Source organism: Marmota flaviventris, chromosome 9 (genome assembly GCF_047511675.1).
Source record: "Marmota flaviventris isolate mMarFla1 chromosome 9, mMarFla1.hap1, whole genome shotgun sequence".
Classification (NCBI taxonomy): Eukaryota; Metazoa; Chordata; class Mammalia; order Rodentia; family Sciuridae; genus Marmota; species Marmota flaviventris.
This window is the reverse complement of record NC_092506.1, coordinates 46656669-46679193: the sequence shown is the minus strand read 5'-3', so window position 1 is coordinate 46679193 and position 22525 is coordinate 46656669. Positions and strand designations below refer to the sequence as shown.

Sequence of the window (22525 nt, the reverse complement as noted above, 5' to 3'; positions counted from 1 at the left end):
CACTATTGAGTCCCCTCTTGGCTCTGCAAGAGTTGTTTCTATTCTTCACACTTGAATAAATCTTACTCCTTTTATTCTTCGATGGGGACAACGCTGAGAAGCATTTCACATCTAAGAAATGGTAATGAGGGCTATAGCAAAGTGTAGCAATCACAGCTTCAAAGAATCACACACAAAAGTCAGACTCTATTTTCCAGGAAAATGATAGGCCCATTCTAAAATTCCAAGATTACTGAACTAGATGAGAAACAAAAAATACCAACAGTGAGTTCAAAAGTTTGAAATCAAAATGATATCAATAAGAAACAGCAGCAGTTTCCTTATTCCAGAAATATTTTAATATAATCATAGTACAGTTATGAAGTCACATTCAATATATTCAACTGAATATATTCAAAGTATTAATGAAAATATTATACATCTTTCTTCACTATCCTAATATAATTAAAGTATTTGGTTCTTATAGATGAGATTAGTTAAATTTATTCATATTTGCACTGCTAGTGAAACAGCATGTAAGTAAATCTATGGATTATAATAGTGGGGCTTCAATCCTTTTTGACCCTAAGTTTATCAAAAGTGTTTCTTTTTTAAATGACACAAACTTGAATTCTAGAAAGAACAGTTAAACAATTTAAGGCAAGATTTTGAAACTTTTATACAACCTGAATTTGAAAAAAGGAATACTTTATCAAAGATCATACATGCCTTAACATTTAAGTATTTATAGATTCATATAAGGCAGTAATGAAAACTTCAGTGCCGGTTCTACACTGGGTTCCTCAGCAGAGAAAATAATAGGTTCTTGGGATGAACTATAATCTTCAGATCCCAAAATGCAAGAAGAAAGATTTCTTCTGGTACAAGACTTACATGCAGCAGAATTATTTTTACTCAATAAATTATAAAATATTGTCATTATGCAAATTAGTGTCTTTGCCAGTTTGTTTAGACTTTTGTTTTTCAGATTTACTTTAAGTTAAAAAAAAACATTTAAAAATTTCAACTAATTTAGAATTGATGATAGTAGTAGTGCAAAGAGACTCCCCTCCTTTTTCTTTCTTTTCTTGTTTTTTGTTTGATTTTGTTTTTTGGTATGGGCTGAAGCTTAGCATTTCACAAAGAAATAACTTATATTAAAATATAGGTGTTTTCATGACCAAAGAAGGCACAAAATGAGTTAAATTAAGAGAAAATATGACCATCATTCTGAACACTTTAACTGTACAATATTAATCATAATATACACTTTTAGATATGAATTCAGATTTCTTGTAATTGAAAAGTGACATCATATTTTCTAGTTCTATTTGTGCTTAAAAGACACTGCTGTGACAGAGTGCAAAAAAAGCAGTCCATATTAAGTCCAATAAACAATACCTTTTGACAAGATATTAGTATTTTTTTTAACAGTACTAATTGACAACTCATGGAATGGAATTAGGTCTCAAAAGCTTAAGTGAAAATTTCTAGTGCTACACTACATTTACAAAACTACTTACACACTTCAAGGAAATGTTAACTGTATGTGGAAAAAGCAAACAGTGGTGCTTTGATCTGCATTTTAATTAACTTAGTAAATATACAACACATTTTAACATTTTTAAAAAGACATAGAAAATCATACTCGTGAGTTTTCCAACAAATTATTTTTGTGGGGAGGGTGGGATGCTGGCGATCAAACCCAGGGCCTTGTGCGTGCTAGGCAAGCACTTTTCCACTAAGCTACAAACAGATCATTAGTGTTAGGCACCAAAAATTTCAAGTTTGTTATTTTAAAATGTTTATTTCTGCTCTGTAGGTATCATTTATATTAAACACTTGCATACTTTATAAAAATTCTGTTCTGGACAACTGAATTAGAGATTGTCTTTTCTCTCTTTGATACTCTTTACTGCATATTTTGTCAGTTTTCTCAGAAGGACCAGATTGCGACATCTCTGTTACCATTTTAAAAGTATCTGTATTTCCATTCTAACCATTAAAGTTATTACACATAAGTATTTATCTAAACAAAATTATGTCTGAAGGTGAATAGTAAAAAAATGAGTGTTATACTTAATGGTTATAGCGTAATAATTTCATTTCTGTCCCTTATGATTCTGAATCTCATTGTATGATGGAAAATAATTCTTATATGTGAACATACAATGTTTACAAATGTCAATTTATAAGATGAACTCTCATAAAGATGTTTGGACCCTACAATCTTTGTCTGGTTCCTTTCTGTAAAGAGTCTATCCTTCTCACGGAGATCTAACGCAAACAGGAATGGGCACAGGAGTGGACGATTTTCACTTGCTTAATGACAAAGTAAATATATATGGAAGTGAAATTATCCAGGTTCAATTTACACCCAAAGGAGTTAAGTGTAGGATTATAATGGAATGATAGAATTTATTATACAAGTATATCAACGAATCTTATTCAGTACTGGGCAATAAAAACTTAAATGGATTAACAGTTAAAATAAGTAACACAACAGAAGCAAAGAAAATTATGTTTTTTTTGGGAAAAACATCAGTAAATGTACATAATGTTTTGTCCTTAATAAACTAAAAGTGTTGGGAAATTACTTGTTATTTATCAAGTCAGGAAAAAAATCAGAAATTAAGTGCCAGTGATGCATATAAAGTTAAGGCACCATTATTTACAACTTCAGCAATTGGCACTTATTCTGAAAAAGGCTTTAACAAATGAATAAAAAACTTCTATTTTCTATAAACTACTTAGTAGTTCTTAACATAGTTATCTATTATTTGTGCTTTGCTTTTCAGCCCTAAGAATAGCAGCTGCATTTTACGGTAACATTCTGCATCTTTTCATTACTTTGGTGTTTGTGAAATTAAACAGTGGTAAAAGCTGTAAAAGGTGCATAACAGAAAAACAAATGTACTATGTCCATATAGGAAACAATGCAAAATAGATGGCTGAACTAATATAGTACTACTTCAAAAGTCTTTTTCAGGACTTATCAAGGTTAGGATTTGTAACATTTTAAATGACTTTAAAACAATAATGGCTTCCTGAAATTTTTTATAAAATTTAGTTACCTGACTATTGGTCCAACTGATGTGTTAAAATACAGTAAGTATATTTAACCTTATAATTTTTGCACAAGTATAAAAATACTATACAAAGTTCACAAATCTTCATGCATTCATGTATACACACACACATTTATAACTCTTCTTGCTTCCAAATCTGAGAAATTCACTAGATTACAAGTAAGTTGCTGCAGTCAGCTGATACCATTTAACTGTTTCTTTGCTCAAGTTGAAATCTTTCAAAGGCAGAGTTATTCCACCCAAGAAAAAATTCTCCCGCAGAGATTCTGCACTGAGTACACTCAGTTGAAGTTCTCTTTGTCTTAGGGTTTCTTTGCTATATCCATTGTACACAAGCTACAGCAAAGGATAAAAAGAAAAAGTAAAATTACATATTAACATTTTTGATTTCTTGGAATACTTTCAGCAAAATGTGAATAATGAATGACATCATAATAATATGGTTTGCCTCAATATTTCAGAAGCACATTTTCTATTTCAGGAGTCTTGGGTTGCATTATTATTCCTGTGAATGTTTGATATAAGAGATGTTTAAAGCAGGACCAATCCCACTGGTTGTCTAAAAAATAAAAACTCGAAACATGTTTTTTTCTGAGATGGAGGTGATGGGGAAGGGAAGAGATATTACATGGCAGTTACCTTAAGATGATCTAATACATGGGAAAAGAGGAAAAAAGGAAGAAACTCGGGAGGGATAGCATAATTAACAATTATTTTACAAAAACAGAGGGAAATTTTTTTGCTGTGGGTAGTAATGCAGTTGAACATAGGGCCTTGGGCATGCTAGGCAAGTGCTCTACCCAGCCCTTTATCTTTTGCCTTATTAAACACTATTAGGAAAAGTACTACTTATTAAACTGCTAAGGCTTACCTTGAACTGCCTCAGCCTCTTGAGTAGCTGGGATTACAGGCATGTACCATTGTGACTGGCTAGAATTTTCTTTTTGTTATCTTTTTTCTGTAGAATCTATGTACCATGAAGTTATAATTTTTCATAATTCAATATGAATTTCTCATAATTAAATATGAACTTTTAGTAAAACTGTAGTTTACAGCAAACCTAGAGTGCTGCGAAGCTAATTCTATATCAAATTCTCATCACAACATTTAGAATTTTAATTTTTCCATAAAGCCTCACCATACATTCAAGAAACATCTCTTTAATCATAATTCTTATTGATTGGCTAAAACAACTTAAAAAAAACCTGTCCACATTTCATTTTCTTTTTTTTAAAGAGAGAGAGAGAGAGAGAGAGAGAGAGAGAGAGAGAGAGAGAGAGAGAATTTTTTAATATTTATTTTTCTTAGTTTTCGGTGGACATAATATCTTTGTATGTGGTGCTGAGGATTGAACCCGGGCCGCGTGCATGCCAGGCAAGCGTGCTACCGCTTGAGCCACATCCCCAGCCCCCACATTTAATTTTCTTGACAGTATAACACTAACTAGGAAAAGTACTACTTTTCTGAGAATAATACCAATAGGTCTTTGCCAAGGATTGAATATGTTTTTAAAGAGAAAGCATCTTCTTAGGTTTTAATTTATAACCATGATGAAATTCAGATTTCCTTCCTCTAGCTAGCCAGACACTTCTGTACAGAAGTAACATTAAGGTATAAAAATAATGTGATTTATACAAAAGAAGTGGTTAAATAAAAGGGCAAGGTAGAGGGACTTCAGCAGATCTAAGAGGTTAGTGAACTTATTAGTTGACTACAAGTATCTCATCTAAGTCACAGTTATGCTCCATACTGTTAGCTGATGATTTTCTTACTGCTTTCTTTTCCTTCTTTTGGTACCAGTGATTGAACTTAGGGGCACTTAACCACTGAGCCACATCCCCAACCCTTTTTATGTTTTATTTTAGGACGGGGTCTCTCTAAGTTGTTTAGGGTCTTGCTAAGTTGCTGAGGCTGGCTTTGAACTCGAGATCCTCCTATCTCAGTCTCCTGAGTTGCTGGGTTTACAGGAATGCTGCACTGTGACCGGCCTACAGCTTTTGATTTTGAGCACTCTATATTAAGAGGGTTACCGAGAGAGATTCAAACACATTCTAAGGGGCTGGGAACATAGTTCAGTGATAGAGTATGTGCTTGTTAGTATACTGGTTCAATCTCTAGCACCAAATTAAATGAGATTCAAAGGAGAATTATTTTAAAACTATAACCTATCAGATGAAGGAGAGAATACTGAAAATGTTTTACTAAGAGGAGCATTTGAACTACAATTATCTGAAGGGCTGCCATGAAGAAGGAAGAAAGGAGTAGTTTTCTGTGGTTCCAAGAGGTATAACTAAGATTCCACAGGTGACTATACGGCATCAAGACTTCAGCTCAGGGCTGGGGATGTGGCTCAAGCGGTAGCGCGCTCGCCTGGCATACACGGGGCACTGGGTTCGATCTTTGGCACCACATACAAATAAAATAAATAAATAAATAAATAAAGATGTTGTGTCCACCGAAAACTAAAAAATAAATATTATTAAAAAAAAAAAAAAAAAAAAAGACTTCAGCTCAGTATAAAAAGTAATCTAAGGGGTTAAGAATGTGGCTCTATGGGCTTGGATTGTGGTTCAGCGACAGAGCATTCACCTAGCATGTGTGAGGCCCTGGGTTCGATCCTCAGCATCACATAAAAATAAATAAAATAAAATAAAGATATTGTGTCCAACTACAGCTAAAAAATAAATACATATTTTTTAATATTTATTTATTTATTTTTTAGTTTTTGGCGGACACAACATCTTTGTTTGTATGTGGTACCGAGGATCAAAACCGGGCCGCACTCATGCCAGGCGAGCGCGCTACCGCTTGAGCCACATCCCCAGCCCCTAAAAAATAAATATTTTTTTAAAAAAAGAATGTGGCCTTATGGTACACTGAGTACTTAGCATGCATGAGTCCTTTGGTTCAATCCTAGTACCACAAAACAAATCTTAAAGTTGGTAGTTGCCCAGGACAAACTAGATAACTGAGAAGTATTTAAACACAAAAGCAATGAAGAACTACTGCTTGAGAATATTGTAGAGGAGGTTCATGCATTGGAAGGGAAATTGAATCATGGACTCTCAACATCTTTTCTTTTCTTAGCAGTGTTAGGGAATTGAAACCCAGGGCCTCACACATGCTAGGGAAGCCCTCTACCACTGAACCTCAGACCCAACCCTCTGTTTTTTTAAAAGCTAAGGTTCTGTGATAAGGACTCTATCAGACTTGACTTTGTTAAATACCACTGGACTGTTATTAATTTGTTTGGGGCAATAAACAGTTCAGCAACTAATACCTAATATTTTAAAGTTGTTGATTGGGGCTGGGGATGTGGCTCAAGCGGTAGCGCGCTCGCCTGGCATGTGTGCGGCCCGGGTTCGATCCTCAGCATCACATACAAACAAAGATGTTATGTCCGCCGAAAACTAAAAAATAAATATTAAAAATTCTCTCTTTCTCTCTTTAAAAATAAAATAAAGTTGTTGATAAACCTTTATTTATTTATATGCGGTGCTGAGAATCGAACCCAGTACTTCACACATGCCAGGCAAGTGTGCTACTGCTGAGTCATAGCCCCAGCCCCCTAAAATCTTTCTTTTTTTTAATTTTTAGTTGTTGATGGACCTTTATTTTATTTATTTATTTACATGTGGTGCTGAGAATTGAACCCCGTACCTCACACGTGCTAGCCAAGCACTCTACCACTGAGCCACAACCCCAGCCCAATACCTAAAATCTTTACATTTAAAATATCTTAAAATTTAAATCTCAAAAACAACAAATCTAGGAAATTTTTAGAAATGATTTTAACCTACCATTTCATTGAACGTTGGATTCCTAGTTTTTCGTGAAATTTTGGTTTTACGTTTGGATGTCTTGTGGGTATCTGGAAGTAGGTATGTTTTGACATATGGATTTGGATCAGCCCCATCTTCAGTAACCTATAAAGAAAAGCAGTCCCTTAACAGTAATGCTTTCTACTAAGGCATCAATTTCTTCTATAACCATCATTATTTGTGATCACTCACAAGATCTTTGATGTGCATCACCATGATGAACAGAGTGCCATTTCGGTAAGAGACAGATAACTTCACTGCTCCTCCTATTTGGCCTGGAGTAGGACTGAAGGGACCTGCACCTGAAAATACAAATATTTTTCTCCTTATTTTATCCTGCTTGCAGTGGTTTAAGCTTCAACAAAACAATTTTGCTTTACTTCCAGAACCTCTGCATGTGGGTTGGGGAGACATACAGTGAAGGAAAGTAAAGAACCTGGTAGGTCACTGTTTGGAAAGTTAACTTTATCCAGAAGTAGACTGGCTTAAAAAGAATACTCTCTTCCCATTCTCATGGACCAGCAGACCACCTGTCACTCTACCACATTCACTGAGAAGTTAGATTTGCAGGCCATGAATTACCAACAAAGAGAAAAAAGTAATCTCACCTGCAGACCTAGCTATTCCTTCAGCTTTCTCATCACGAATTAAAGGGTGGAAAAAAGTACAAACAAGATCACACTAAGATTGAAGAGAAAAAAGATTAATTAGTTTTATGGGGCACAAAGGATATATTATTATGTTATCACTTATTACATAGGAAGCTTACCTCTGCTACATCTGTTGAAGCACTCATCAAATTCTGTAAATAACTGTTCAACTCAACTTTCCTCTTGGCTGCTACATCTTTTATGTGTGTTCTTCCTAGAACCATCCTATTAGGAAAGCTATAAAATAAAATAAAATAAAATGTGGAATTTGCCAGGTGTAATTGGCACATGCCTGTAATTCCAGCAGCTCAAGAGGTGGAAGATTCAAAGATCAAAGCCAGCTTCAGCAATTTAGCAAGGCACTAAGCAACTCAGTGAGGCCCTGTTTCTAAATAAAATACAAATTAGGGCTGGGGATGTGGCTCAATGGTTGAATGCCCGAGTTCAATCCCCAGTACAAAAAAACAAAAGTGGAATTAAAATTATTTGATCTGGGGGCTGGGGATGTGGTTCAAGTGGTAGCACACTTGCCTAGAATGCATGAGGCACTGGGTTCGATTTTCAGCACCACATAAAAATAAATAAAGATATTGTGTTCACCTAAAACTAAAAAATAATATTAAAAATATTTGATCTGGAAATATTTATAGAATCAAGTACAATGCTTCCTTACAAATATGCTTTTTTACATACTTCTTTTTCTGCCCCCCCCTCGCCCCGCCCTATGGGGACTATACCCAAGGGCACTTTATCACTGAATTATATCCTCAGCTTTTAAAATTTTATTTTAATTTTATTTTTTGGGGTACCAGAGATTGAACTCAGGGGCACTCAACCACTGGGCCATATCCCTAGCCCTATTTTGTATTTTATTTAGAGATAAGATCTCACTGAGTTGCTTAGTACCTCACTTTTGCTGAGGCTGGCTTTGAACCTGAGATCCTTCTGCCTCAGCCTCTTGAGCTGGTAGGATACATGAGTGTCACTGTTCCTGGCTTAAATTTTATTTTTGAGACAGGGTCTCACTAAGTTGCTGAGGCTATCCTCAAACTTGAAATTCTCCTGCCTCAGCCTTGCAAATTGCTGGGATTACAGATGTGCAATATCATGCCCTGCTACTTTTTTACATACTTCAGGATAAAAGTGGATTCTTAAACAGTTATATAGTATTTTTTTCTGTAATTTATCTTCAAAGTACAAGAGATAAAACAATTCAATTAGCCATTTTCATTTTCTACTATTTCTTCTCAACTTTAATCATTCACAAATATTTATCAAATCTGATCTCTGAAAGAATCATTACTTAATCAACCACAGCCATTGTAAGCATCAATAGAATCCCCAAATAATGACAGGGCCTAAATCAGGTACTGAAAGGATAATCTCTTTGGTGGCAGTAGAAAGAAAAGACTACATATGGAAATTAATACTAATACCACTTTGCCTCTTTGTTACTTTTGAAATTTAGTCTGAAAAGAATTTGAACAACTTGACACAAGAAATCTGTTCATTAAGCCACCGTAAAACTGGGTTTCCAAAGGGTATCAGATACAAAACTAAGCCCTAAGATTGTGATTAACAGTTTTAGTGATATCTTTTTTAGTTTGTTAGTTATCAGAGGAGCTCAGTATGGCTCATGATTATCTCTGTAGTAATTCAGCAAGAGACTTTTTAAAATCAATATTACAAATTATCTTCTGTTGCTTGCTATTGTAGAAACAACAAAGTTAAAAGCTTCAACTAAAATTAGGAGTTTGGAAAATTCCACATTTTAAGATCTTGATTAGGGTTGGGGATACAGCTCAGTTGGTAGAGTGCTTGCCTCACATGCACAAGGCCCTGGGTTCAATCCCCAGCACCACAAATAAATAAATCAAATAACGGTATTGTGTGTATCTATTAAAAAAAAAAATCTTGATTACATAGACCTTTTTTCTCATTCAACAAAAACTTACAGCTCCTTGTCTATGTCAAGTTCTGTATTAGGCTCTCGTGATACAAAAGAAAATAAGCCAGATATTGTCTATAGTATCTAAGTGCTAACCTAAAGCTTTTAGCTACATTTGAGAAAAATTGTTTCCTACAAAAAAGAATTAATTTGTACAAGAATGGGAACATACCCAGGTAACTTCCAAAGTGGAAAAATAATACTGAGCTTATTGTGAAGTTCCTGAAACTCGTCAAACGTCCGGAATACAAATGATGGTTCAAGCTGTCCTTCTCTCAAAATTCGGACTACATAAATCTGAGAAGAAATCACACAACAAATAGATTAAATTTATAAGAAACTTCCTTTTCTGACAGAAAAAGAAATTCATAGTCCAAGTGCTTTTATTGGTAAAATATGCCAACAACAAGAAATAGCAAATATGTCATTGTATTTATAGTACATAAACTGCATTCTAAGAGTGATAATATCAGGGCATGGCAGTGCTAGCCTATAATCCCAAGTACTTGGGAGGCTGAGGAAGGAGGATTGAGAAGTTCAAGGCCAATCTGGGTAACTTATGGAAACCCTATGGTAGAGTGCCCTTGGTATCAATTCCCAGTACTAGGGGGGAAAAAACTGGTGACCATAACCATTGTGAGGTATATAAATAAGAACTTGAAAGTAAAAGCCATTTTATCTACAGGATTAAATGTAATAAATTTACTTTCCAAATCTATAAAGTTAGTGCATTTCCAGTAAAAAATGGTAAAAAGTAAGTTAATTTAAGAAAGCAAATAGGAAAAAGGAAAATAAAACAACTATGGGGTGGGTGATGAACATTTAAACTATTATGTTATATAGTACCTTAAAGAGTATAATACCAGTACAGAGAAGTAGATATATCCATAGAAATCAGATATAAATTCAGGGATAAGCATTTATATAAACTAGAATTAAAGGTGCCATGATAAATCATAAGGAAAAAAGTACTACTCAATAAGATGGTTAAATAATGAATTTCTAAAACCTACCAATTCATCAAAAAATTTAAAAACTGAGTGCTGAGAGATAAAAACATTAACACAAGAGGTGGGTGTGTTAAGTCAGTGGTAGTGATTACATAGGCACAAAGCATTGGATCTAACCTTCAGCACCACAAAAATGAGTGAATGAATACATAAATAAATTTAGCACAAGGGTGAAAACTCTACAGATGATAATGTATATTATATCATGTATAATATATCACATATATTCTCAAGTGGGTAAAAATTTCTATTTTTATTTAAAAACAAATTGTGTAGCTGTGTGTGCTATAATACTTTATTAGAGGGTAGAATGGGAGCTTAAAACTTTTTGATTTGATTTATATTGCTTAAAATGTTATAATTAGCAAAATTTACCTCTGAAAAAAATGAAGGAATGAGAAAGCAGAATAGCATTACTCTTTTAGCCCTCATAATTTTAAAGCACCTTTAACAAGAAATAAATGTCAAAATACCAATAAATACCATATAAATACCACAAAAAATTAGGGATGTTTCAGATACATTTATTTTTGGACCACCCATGGATGATATGAGCATGAACAGAACAAATCCACGGAATTCTAGCAGAAGGGCATATGAAGGACAACAATAATGCATGCACAATCGTCTACCTAAAACCAAACTTACATAGTGTTTATCGGGGTTGTATTTCTTATGATATGTGAAAACAGAGACTTCCTTGATTCGACCATCTTGTCTAAAAGAGTATGTTTTGGGTGAAAATGAAAGGATGGGCTCATCATTAGAAGGAAGACCAGAAAAACGTAGCTGAGCAAGATTGTGAATGAAGAAATTAAACTTTGTGGCAATGCTTCCCAAACTTGATTCAATCAGCCTGCAAAATAATCAGAAAATGCGTTAACAGCAAATCTCCATGGAAACATATGCTAAATTCTTTCAACATAATATCATATGAAAACACTTTCATTTCTTTTTTAAAAATATTTTTTAGTTGTAGATGGACACAATAACTTTATTTTATTTGTTGATTTATGTTTTTATGTAGTGCTGAGGATCAAACCAATGCCTCATGCATGTGAAGCAAGCACTCTACCCCCCAGCTACAGCCCCAGCCGCCATTTTCATTTCTTTTAAAATATTAAGCCAATTCTCACTCTGCCAAGGATTCCCTGTGTTCTTTAGGCCAAAGACCTGTTAAAATATATCTCATCCCAACAAAAAAATTTTTACCACCAGAAAGAAATGACGCTTTTTGGGGGAGGGATTGAACTCAAGAGCACTTGACTACTGGAGCCACATCCCCAGTCCCATTTTGTATTTTATTTAGAGACAGGATCTCACTGAGTTGCTTAGCACCTTGCTAAGTTGCTGTGGCTAGCTCTGAACTCTCAATCCTCCTGCCTCAGTCTCCCAAGCAGCTGGCCTTACAGATGTGAGCCACCACACAAAGCTTATTTTTCTGAGCCCTATGAGGTGCTAGACTAATTAAAGAGCCATTAGGAATAGATGATAACAGATAATTCTAAAAAGATGACTTTGCTATTTTAGTATAAAAATCCAAATTTAAAAAATTATGTCAAATAATAGAATGTAGAATTTGGTGCCAGATTCTTTTGGATAATCACAATTTCACTCATTTAGGAAAAAAAGATAAAATGGAGAGTTTGGCAGAGATAATTTGGAAAGTAGGCCTGGATAAAACATTTCAGATAAGTAGACAAGATTCAGAAACTGGGTTAAGGAACCAGAGAACAAGAGATTCAGAGAAGCATGAGAACTTCCAACACAGGTTTTTGCCTTGCTGTGGACTTGAATGTTTGTGTTCCCCAAAATTCCTATATCCAAACCCCAACCTCACTGTGAATATATTTGGAAATGGGGCCTTTAAGGAGGTAATTAAATTTAAATAAGGTCATTAGGGTGAAGACTTGATCCAACAGCTGTGTCCTTATAGGAAAAGATGAGAGAGAAAGAGACACACAGACATACAGATACACACCCACAAACTATGTAAGGACAAAGCAAGAAAGTGTCATCTTCAATCTACAAAGGGAATCCTCATCATAAACCTAGTCAGCTGGCTTCTTGATCTTGAACTCTGAGAGATAATAATAATGGCAATTTTGTTATAGAAATCCAAATAGACAAATGCATGCCTGTTTTGTAGTCTTGCCTAGGGGAGCTAATGAATTTCTTTCAAAATATAAAACAAAGCCAGTCAATACCTAAATTGTCAGGATTTGTTCAGAAGGCTATACAATAGTCAGCTCACTTCAATTCAGTTTGGCCCAGATTGCTAAGACTAGGGAAGCCAGGGTAATGTTACAGAACTCTTCTCCACCAAGAGGAAGAAAGCAAGAAAAAAAAAAAGAGGGAAAAGAATGTGAGCTCAGCCAGGAATGACTGCACATAATTATAATCCCAGTGACTTGGGAGACTAAGACAGGAGGATTGAAAGTTTGAGGCCAGCCTAGATACTGTGTCTGGGCATGGAATGTAGCTCAGAGGTAGAATGTTCCTGAGTTCAATTCTCAGGAATTGGAGAAAGGGGGGGCACAGAACATGACCTCATGTGTCCTTTCCCGGTATGGTTTTATGATGATGTGGCAGCAGTACCCAGTGACCAACCAATGCCCCACGGGCATATGTGTTTCAAGTACTATGTCACACAGTAATAGTTTACTAAGGGCATTGTCCCAGAGTTTGCTGTTTTAAGCACTTATGGTATCTGTGAGAACTGTTAAGGTAGAATCCTGAAAAACAGATTAGCACAGAAATCAGTTCTGAAAGAGGTACTTGGTCCTGTAGGAAACATGCTTCTTAGAACTAGTTCACAAATAGAATTTTATAACTGGGTCCATACATTAAATAACTTTGAGATCATCTTTTGAGATAAATTATTTTTAAAAGACTATTGCAAATCATTCACATTACTTCAGTAAGTAAACTTCTTCTTTTTTTTTTTTTTTGCTTGCAATGCTGAGGATTACTCAGGGCCTCATATGGTAGGCCTGTGTTCTATCACTAAGCTACCTCCCCAGCTTAAATAAACTTTGACACCTATTATTTGCTAAATACTATGAATCATAATTTTTCCCTCTAAATCATATTTTTGGTAAATAGTATTTGTTTAAATTAGGTAAAGATAATATTTAATTTAAAGGTAAATTAAAAAGGTAAAGGGCTTGCTAGCATGTGTGAGGCCCTGGGTTCAATTCCTCAGCAATGCAAAACAAACAAAGAAAGGTGAAACAAATCAAAGCCAAATTACATGTGTCTTCAACAATATACTTAAATATACCATACCTAGTGAAAAAAATTGTAGCTTCTGCATCTGTGGTTTGGGGTTGAAGAGCATCTCTAACATATTTCAAGTCCTGAACACTTGTAAGTTCTGGTAACCCTGAAGGAATCATCTGTAGGAGAACAAAAAAAAGTTATGTGAGTTAAATTTTTTTTCTGCTGATCAAGTATTTAGAAATAAAGCAAACAAAAATAATCACAGTTTTGAGAAATTATTGTTTAGGGGACCTAAGTGATTCTCTTACAAATGAGAAAATCTAAGCAAAGGAAGTCAAATGACTTGATGAATCACAAAGCATGTTTATGAATAAAAGTTATGAAATCCAGACCTCTTTTTGTTTAGGCCTCAGATTCTACTACCACATCAATTTTAGTCAAGATAATCATAGCATAGGTTATTTTTTTTTTTCATCTTTTACTTAAGTATAATACATATCCACAAAAGTACAGAAATTCTAAAAGTACATACAGCTTAATGAATGTTCACAGTCTGAACACACCCCAGGTCAAGACACAAAATATTCACCAGGCTTCCAGATGTTCCTCATAGGCTTTATTAACTTCTTCTCCTCATTCTCTGGGTCACTACTCAGTTGACTTATCTCTTACATTTTACATAAATGGAGCCAAAAAGGATATACTCTAATATTTTTTAAATGTTTGCTTATTTGACATAGCTATAATTTTATAATATTTCAGTTAATATTAAAGCTGACATTTGTGACTATAGTAAACTTTATTCCAAAATCACAAAATATCCTTTTTTAGGGATTATAATACAAATCCACTTATAGAAAATTAATTAAATGCTTTTAAAGAACAGAGTTACCAGTGAAAGTAGGTTAAGAAAGAGGTTTGTTTGCTTTCTTATCAAGTTGTAGGCCTGACAGCAAAGGTCCACAAATAATTGGAAGCGAATGGTTGGCTTTTCACCCCCGTTAATGACATATGCCATATCAGACGTAAGCACAAAAGGAGCTCGATCCCTGTTTAAAATGAAAGAACACACAGAATATTATTATTATTTTTTAAATTTTTTATTTGTTTTAATTAGTTACACATGACAGTTCAGTGACCTTGACATATCATACATTTGAATGAGATGGGATATAATTTCTCAACACCCAGAATATTATTTACAGTAGATATGTAAGTAGTGCTATTGCTGTTGCATGTTTATTAAACTAAGTCATCTGAACTATAGCAATTTCCAAGTAGGAAAGGCATCAGGAAGTTTTGAATTTCTATAATTCTTGAATATTCACATTTTCAGAAAAGCCTAGATATAATATAATATTTTCATTACTTAGACAGAAGTTATGTGAAATTTTATCCAAGATGATATTTATAAATTTACATACCTAAAGAGAGATCGAACAGTATGTACAAACATACAGAAAGAAGTTATGAAAATGAACTACTTCTAACAGCACCACAACTATATATAATAAAATACACAACAATTCATTTCAACAAAGTTTACATACACACTCACAATTGCCTATTATGTGGTAAAGTTATCTCTCAGGGACTTTTCATCCTTAATTAGGCTCAAAAAGAGCCACAAAGCAAAGCATAGGAAAGGGCAAGGTTTGAGCCATTAATTTGTGACACAAGACATGTGTCTTTTCTTTAGTAAAAGTAATATTAACAATAGAATATTATACCTTTTGAAGCTACCAAACATCTGTGCATGGCCCAAAAACTTCCCAAAGTCAATGTGGAACATATGTCCTGTACTTCGAAGCATTATATTATCATTGTGTCGATCACAGATGCCTAAAACATAGGTAGCTACACAGCATCCAGCACAAGAATAAATAAAATTTTCAGAAGCCTATAATAAAGATAAAAAATTATATTAAGGAAAAATTATTTTTATTTGATTTATATGTGTGTGTATACACACACACACACAATTATTTTTTAGTTGTTGAGGGACCTTTATTTATTTATTAATTTATATGTGGTGCTGAGAATCAAATCCAGTGCCTTACACATGCTAGGCAAGAGCTCTACTGCTGAGCCACAACCTAGCCCCGAAAAAATTATTGTTATAGGAGACAATGTTTACAAAGATTAAAGTAGTTCATCGCTCTTTAAAAACACAATCATTCTAGGCATGGCATCTGCCTGTAATCCCAGTGACTAGGGAGGCTGAGGCAGGAGGATCACAAGTTCAAGGCTGGCCTCAACAATTTACAGAGACCCTAACTTAAAATAAAAAATAAAAAGGGTTGGGGAAGTAGCTCAATGGTCAAGTGCCCCTGGTCAATCCCCAGTACAAAAAACAAATAAACAACAACAAAAAAGCTGTAATCTACTTTCTCAGCTTGTATAGGTTATGATAATAAAAACCAGCCTTTTCATATTTCAAAAACAAAGCCACTCTAGCTTTTTTCTTCTACAAGGTAGAGATCTTGCTATTCTCTACCGTGAATAGCTTTGAAATACCATGTTTGTGGAACCCTGCTCCACATACCCTTGTGCTCCTTACCACAAGAAGCATTATTGGGACAAAAATTAATCTAAGTACAAGAGTTTTATTTTCTCTAGTTGTAGGAAAGACTTGTGAAACAAAGTCAGCTCAGGGGCTGGGACTCTAGTTCAGTGGTAAAGGACTTAACCTAGCAAGCCTGAGGCCCTGGGTTAGATCCCCAACATCAATAGGGGTAGGGGAAAGAAAGGCAGTTTATACCTTGAAACATTCAATAATAACAATTACTGTATTTTGTGACTTCCTAATGTGTCATCAGAAAATTTCTTGAAGGTAGACACCTTATTTCACTTCAGTTCTGCATGTCCTAGGGACTATTAAAATTACTAATATCATACAGATACAGCAAGATACATATAATGAATATTTTTACATTTTATTCTCAAAATACTGTATTTCTGAGGGCTCAGTCATATGGCTATACTTGTCCATGTGGTTAAATTTTATTCTATAATCCTCCAGAATCATTAACAAAGATGATGATGTGATAACAGCAGGAGTCTAGCACAAACCTTTCTCTGTATACATTAGCCTATTTAAAATCTCACAACAAACCAATAACTCAGGTATTATTATTACTGTCATTTTACAGATGAGAAAAACCGAGAGAGGTTAAGTCATCTACCCGAGATTACATAATTGGTTAGAACCAGGATTTAAATCCAATGTATCTCCATTATGTTATATTCCTTTTAACATATTAAATCACATAAAAATGCACAAAAGTTACTTAAGATATGCTACTTGACAATTATTTTGTTTCAAACAACTTACCAAGAATCACAAAAGAGATAACATTACTATGAACAAGCACTGACCTCTGCTGTACTGCTTCCTCCAGACCACAAAGAAAAGGGAATAATCTTACAGTTTAAATGACCCACAAAAGAAAAAATTATCTGCTTTACCTACATAAGTCAACAGATGGTACTTTCGTATCCAAAAGTGATACAATAGCCAGGGCATGGTGGTACATGCCTGAAATACGAGCAACTTGGGAAGCTGAGGCAGGAGGATCTATAAAAGTTTGAGGCCAGCCTCAGCAATTTAGTGAGAACCTCGGCATCTTAGCCAGACCCAGTCAAGATAAAAAATTAAAAAGGAGACGTAGTTAACTGGTAAAGGGCCCCTGGGTTCGATCCCTAGTACCACAAAAAGAGGAAAGAAAGGAGAGAAAAAAAAAAAAAAAAAAGATGTGACAGAATAATGGTATATAAACTAAGCAGCTAAATGACATTAAAACTGGGATCTTCTATCACTATGCAAGAGTTCATGGGTCATTAATTTTTAAATTTGCTTTAATTAGTTATATCCATGGGTCTTTCTTAAGCCAAGTTTAGGATCATGACTGGCTTATATCCTAAGAGATTACTCTTTTTTTTAGCAATTTTTAAAAATATTTATTTTTTTGTTTTAGGTGGACACAATATCTTTATTTATTTTTATGTGGTGCTGAGGATCGAACCCAGTGCCTCACACATGCCAGGGCAGCGCACTACCACTTGAGCCACATCCCCAGCCCCGAGACTGCTCTTTTTGATATGTAATTCAAATTAATACTAATACAAAAAAAAAGATACTCCCAATAATACAATTTTCTCTGTTGTGTGTTCTCTCATGCTCTTCCTCTCTTTATATACACATGCAATACACTCATTTAATTTTCACAATAACCTTATGATACTATCATTTTTACAGCCATAGTATATACAATAATACCATAATATAAACTAAAATAGTTTACAGGAGAGTACACTGAGGCACAAAGAAGTTGCCTAAGGCCCTGTAGCCGATGAGTAACTTAGGGCCTGCATTTAAGCCCAGAGGCTAGTCCATAATATATGCTCACAAGTACAAACCATTTAGCTGTTCTTACTCATTTCTACAACTTCTTCTAAGGTTTTAGGAAAGCATAACATTCTGAGTTATAAAAATACCGCTGGTGTGCTGACCTTTAAGTACATGTTTATAATATTTTGAAGGTAATTTAGCTTAAATTCACTTATATTCCTGCCATTAAATTCCATCAGTTTTATATTCTTTTCTATACCTAAGACATTGTTTTCTTGACTTAGAATAAACAGTTACTCTCCAGAATTGTACAATGAACTCAAAATCTTTGTAATACATTTTTGACAAAGTTATTAAGAAATAAAGAGACATGCTAATCACCTTTTCATATTCTTCTTCAGAGGGATTGTATTTCCTCAGCCATTCTGCAAGTGGTTTATCCTTAAAGGATCCAGTCACACCATATTCCACTTGGATTTTTCTGAGGGTATCTGAAGCAGGAACTAGTTCTACCATGCCTTTAACAATAAAATATTAAACTATGTGAAAACATCTCCCAAAATTAAGCCTTTTAAAAATTTACAGCTAAAAAAAAAAAATTTCAGCTTTCACTGGGCATCATAGTGGTGCACACCTGTAATCCCAGTGACTCATGAGACTGAGACAGAAAGATGACAAGTTCAAGGCAACACAGTGACTTTGACTCAAAAAAAAAGGCTGGGGATGTAGCTCAGCAGTAAAGTGTCCCTGGGTTTAGTCATCAGTACCAAAAGGAAAAAAAAAAAAAAAAAACAGAAAATTACAGTTTGCAATCTTGGACAGAAGGCACCAACTAGCAACTATCAGTTTCAAAGAAAACCAAGTCTGGTAGGGTATGCTAAAAAAAGTAAACAATCATAATTGTTTTGTATTTCCAAAGTACCCAACATGTGAAAGTTGATTTTTTACTATATGAGACTCTATAGTCTATACTCATGTGCTAATTCCCAAGTGATAATAATTTTGATTACAAACTAGATGATAATAACTTCACTGGTAAAGTTACTTACAGATACATAATGTTCCATTTCAGCATGAAAAACTGTCTCTCATTGTGTATTTGGGAAGATAAAAGTATTTCAGAGAATATTAGGCCCTTTCAATGGGATGAACAGATTAAGACCATCCTTTTTATATACTTAAGTCTCAAATATGTGTTTTGTCTTCCCAACGAAAATGTTGCTGGCTTGGCAAACTGTTTTACCTTATCTCTGCAATTCCCTTAAAACAAGTTATCAAATAAATAAATTATGGCATATCTATACAATGGACTATAGTGAGGTGGGTCTCTATGTCCTTAAGTAGGACAGTCATTAAAATAATGCTTTAAAAATAAAATCCACATGGAGAACTGTAATGCTTAAAAAGAAAAACTGTTGGAACATATATAAAATAGTTCTTGAAGACTATGTAAATGGTAATACCTTGTGAGCACGATGCCTATAATTAAGAATAGAGAGGTATGGAAGAAAACCAACATTTACTTTTACATAATTTACAAATTACATAATTTATATATTTTTAAATGAAGGATATATATTTGTGTTAAAAATAAATGACTGGAGTTGGATGTGTGGCACAGGCTTGTAATCCCAGCAGCTTGGGAGGCTGAGGCAGAAGGATTGTGAGATCAAAGTCAGCCTCAGCAAAAGCAAGGTGCTAAGCAACTGAGTGAGACCCTGTCTCTAAATAAAATACAAAATAGGGCTGGGGATGTGGTTCAGTGGTTGAGTGCCCCCGACTTCAATCCCTGGTCGCCCTCCCCCACCAAAAAAGATCTGGAAACAAAGATCTGCTTCAGATAAAGAGAGTGGAGGAAACCCAACTTGACCAAAGCCTCCAAGGACACCATGAAAGAAAGTATGCAAGGCCAAGTTCTAATTCTAGGGGTCTGATTATATTTTGGTTGTATCATCTAGTTTACAGTTCATAGTGACAACATTTTTCAATGAGTGCCCCCAATTTTAATTCTATGTCTAATGATTATGTACAAAACAGTGAATCAATGTGTGTAAAATATACAAAGTACTAGATACATTCCCTGATCAGAGAGAACATATCATCAATCCAATGGGGAAGATATAAAACATGCAGAAAGTAAAACTAATATAAAAGTTAATAAAAATTAATATAAAAAACTAATATAAAATTAATGTCTGGTGACTATAAAATAAAACTGGCTCAATTTAGATAAAAGAGACAGTGGTATAGGCTGAATTGCTTGTGAAAAGCTTCACAGAGGATGTGTGTTGTGATTTCTTTTTCTTTCTTTTTTTTTTTTTTAAGTTGTCAATGGATTTTAATTTTATTTATTTATATGTGGTGTTAAGAATTGAATCTAGTGCCTCACAAATGCTAGGCAAGCACTCCACCACTGAGCCACAACCCCAACCCATGATTTCTTCATTGAGAAATAAGGATACAAGTTGGGTGCAGTATCACACACTTGTAATCCCAGCAACTTGCATCACTGAAACAGGAGGACTCCAAGTTCTAGACCAGACTCAGCAAATTAGTGAGACATTGTCCCAGAAATAAAAAGGGTTGGGGTGCAGCTTAATAGCAGAGCACCCCTAGGTTCAATTCCCAAAAATACAAAGAAAAAAAAAAAAAAAGAAGGATACAGTGAAATAATACAAGTAGAAAGCTTATCACAGGATAAGACACTTAAGAATTTCAAAATGAGAATGAGGAAGTCCAGCTATAGAAACAAAATATGGTAACAACAAAAAAAAACTTAATCTAATTGAGACGATAAGCTTGTACTGAGAAGTCTTTATTTGATAATATTTTATCAAATATTTTATGTGTTTTGTCTTCCCAACGAAAATGTTGCTGGCTTGGCAAACTGTTTTACCTTATCTCTGCAATTCCCTTAAAACAAGTTATCAAATAAATAAAGATCTTTGTGAAGATCTGTATCCTGACTGTATCAATGCCAATATCCTGTGATATGTGCAAAAGACTTAATAGATTACATACTATAAAAATTAATTAATTATATGAAAATTAATCAACAAGAATTCTTTTTTTAAATTTAATTTTTATTGATTTTTAGCAAACATTCTTTTTCTTTTCTTTTCTTTTTTTTTTTTTTTTGGTGGTGGTGCTGGGATTGAACCCAGGGCCTTATGCATGCAAGGCAAGCACTCTACCAACTAAGCTATATCCCCAGAATTCTTAAATTGACTTGATTTCCTAATCTTTTTTTTTTTAAAAGCCTCCCTTTTCTCAGAAGGTGATTTTTTGAGAGAGAATTTTTTAAAAATATTTATTTATTTTTTTTTAGTTTTCGGCGGACACAACATCTTTGTTTGTATGTGGTGCTGAGGATCGAATCCGGGCCGCACGCATGTCAGGCTAGCGTGCTACCACTTGAGCCACATCCCCAGCCCTTGATTTCCTAATCTTGACAAGATAAAGTCTGCACACCTAAATTTGAGCAAGTAAGGTTATAGACTCTAATGTCGTCCTGATGGATAAGAGAGAGAAATATGGAAGCGGGTGATAATACAATGAAGACAAGTAATTAAGCAAAATATCATACTTGAGGACCAGGGAGGTAGCTCTGTGGTAAAGCACTTGCCTACCGTGAATGAGGCTCTGGGTTGGATCCTCAACATCACATGCAAAAAAAGAAGAAAAACAAAACAACCTAAATTGTACTTGAGGTAGCAATCACCTAAAGGGAAATTTCTCGTGGCACACCACCAGGACTGGTCCTTTGGCTTTTCTTGGTAAATGTTTTTCCCAATGACTTAGCAGAAGCTACGGAATGTATGTTCTTTAAGTTCATACAAACTAAGAAGTTCAATAACAGATGGTAAGAATGAGAGTTTACGCCAGGCATGGTGGCACACGCCTGTAATCCCAGTGGCTCAGGAGGCTGAGGTAGGAAGAATCTGAGCTCAAACCCAGCGCCAGCAATGGCGAAGCACTAAGCAACTCAGTGAAACCTGTCTCTAAATAAAATACAAAATAGGGGTGGGGATGTGGCTCAGTGGTCGAGCATCCCTGAGTTCAGTCCCCAGTACCAAAAAAAGAATCAGAGTTTACTTATTTTTTTAAGTTGAGTGAGTGAGTGAGTGTGTGTGTGTGTGTGTGTAGTACTAGGAATTGATTGAACCCAGTGCTGAGGCTCAAGCACTTTCCCACTGAGCTACAACCCTAACCCTAGGATCAGATTTTAAAAGGAATCAAAGAAACTGAAAAGCAGTGGATCAAATATAACAAAGTTAATAGTTAATGTCCTACACATGAGTCTAAGACACAAAATGTACAAGAACAGAACAGTCAGGACATGACTTAGGAGCTACTATCATGAAGACTTATTGGTTTTAGTTGTATGTAACCTTTACGTGTGAGGCACTTTGCCTACTCTTTTGTATTCTTCCAAATTCAGGTGTCTCTCCTAGA

The 22525-nt window shown here is 34.6% G+C and overlaps 1 protein-coding gene across 2 annotated transcripts in view; it reads right to left on the bottom strand.

The window, feature by feature from the left end:
* Window positions 1-315: 315 nt before the first annotated feature.
* Window positions 316-22525, bottom strand: part of Pik3c2a (phosphatidylinositol-4-phosphate 3-kinase catalytic subunit type 2 alpha) — a 121674-nt gene continuing 99464 nt past the window's right edge. For both annotated transcript variants that reach the window (XM_027942301.2, XM_071616366.1), the window contains 11 exons: window positions 18452-18588; window positions 15450-15619; window positions 14612-14768; window positions 13786-13895; window positions 11146-11353; window positions 9660-9784; window positions 7659-7776; window positions 7498-7570; window positions 7082-7191; window positions 6869-6994; window positions 316-3404 (listed from right to left, as the gene is read on the bottom strand). In XM_027942301.2, coding sequence (XP_027798102.1) covers window positions 3222-3404; window positions 6869-6994; window positions 7082-7191; window positions 7498-7570; window positions 7659-7776; window positions 9660-9784; window positions 11146-11353; window positions 13786-13895; window positions 14612-14768; window positions 15450-15619; window positions 18452-18588 — 1517 coding nt within the window. In that variant the 3' untranslated portion in view covers window positions 316-3221. The remainder of the gene's footprint in view (window positions 3405-6868; window positions 6995-7081; window positions 7192-7497; window positions 7571-7658; window positions 7777-9659; window positions 9785-11145; window positions 11354-13785; window positions 13896-14611; window positions 14769-15449; window positions 15620-18451; window positions 18589-22525) is intronic.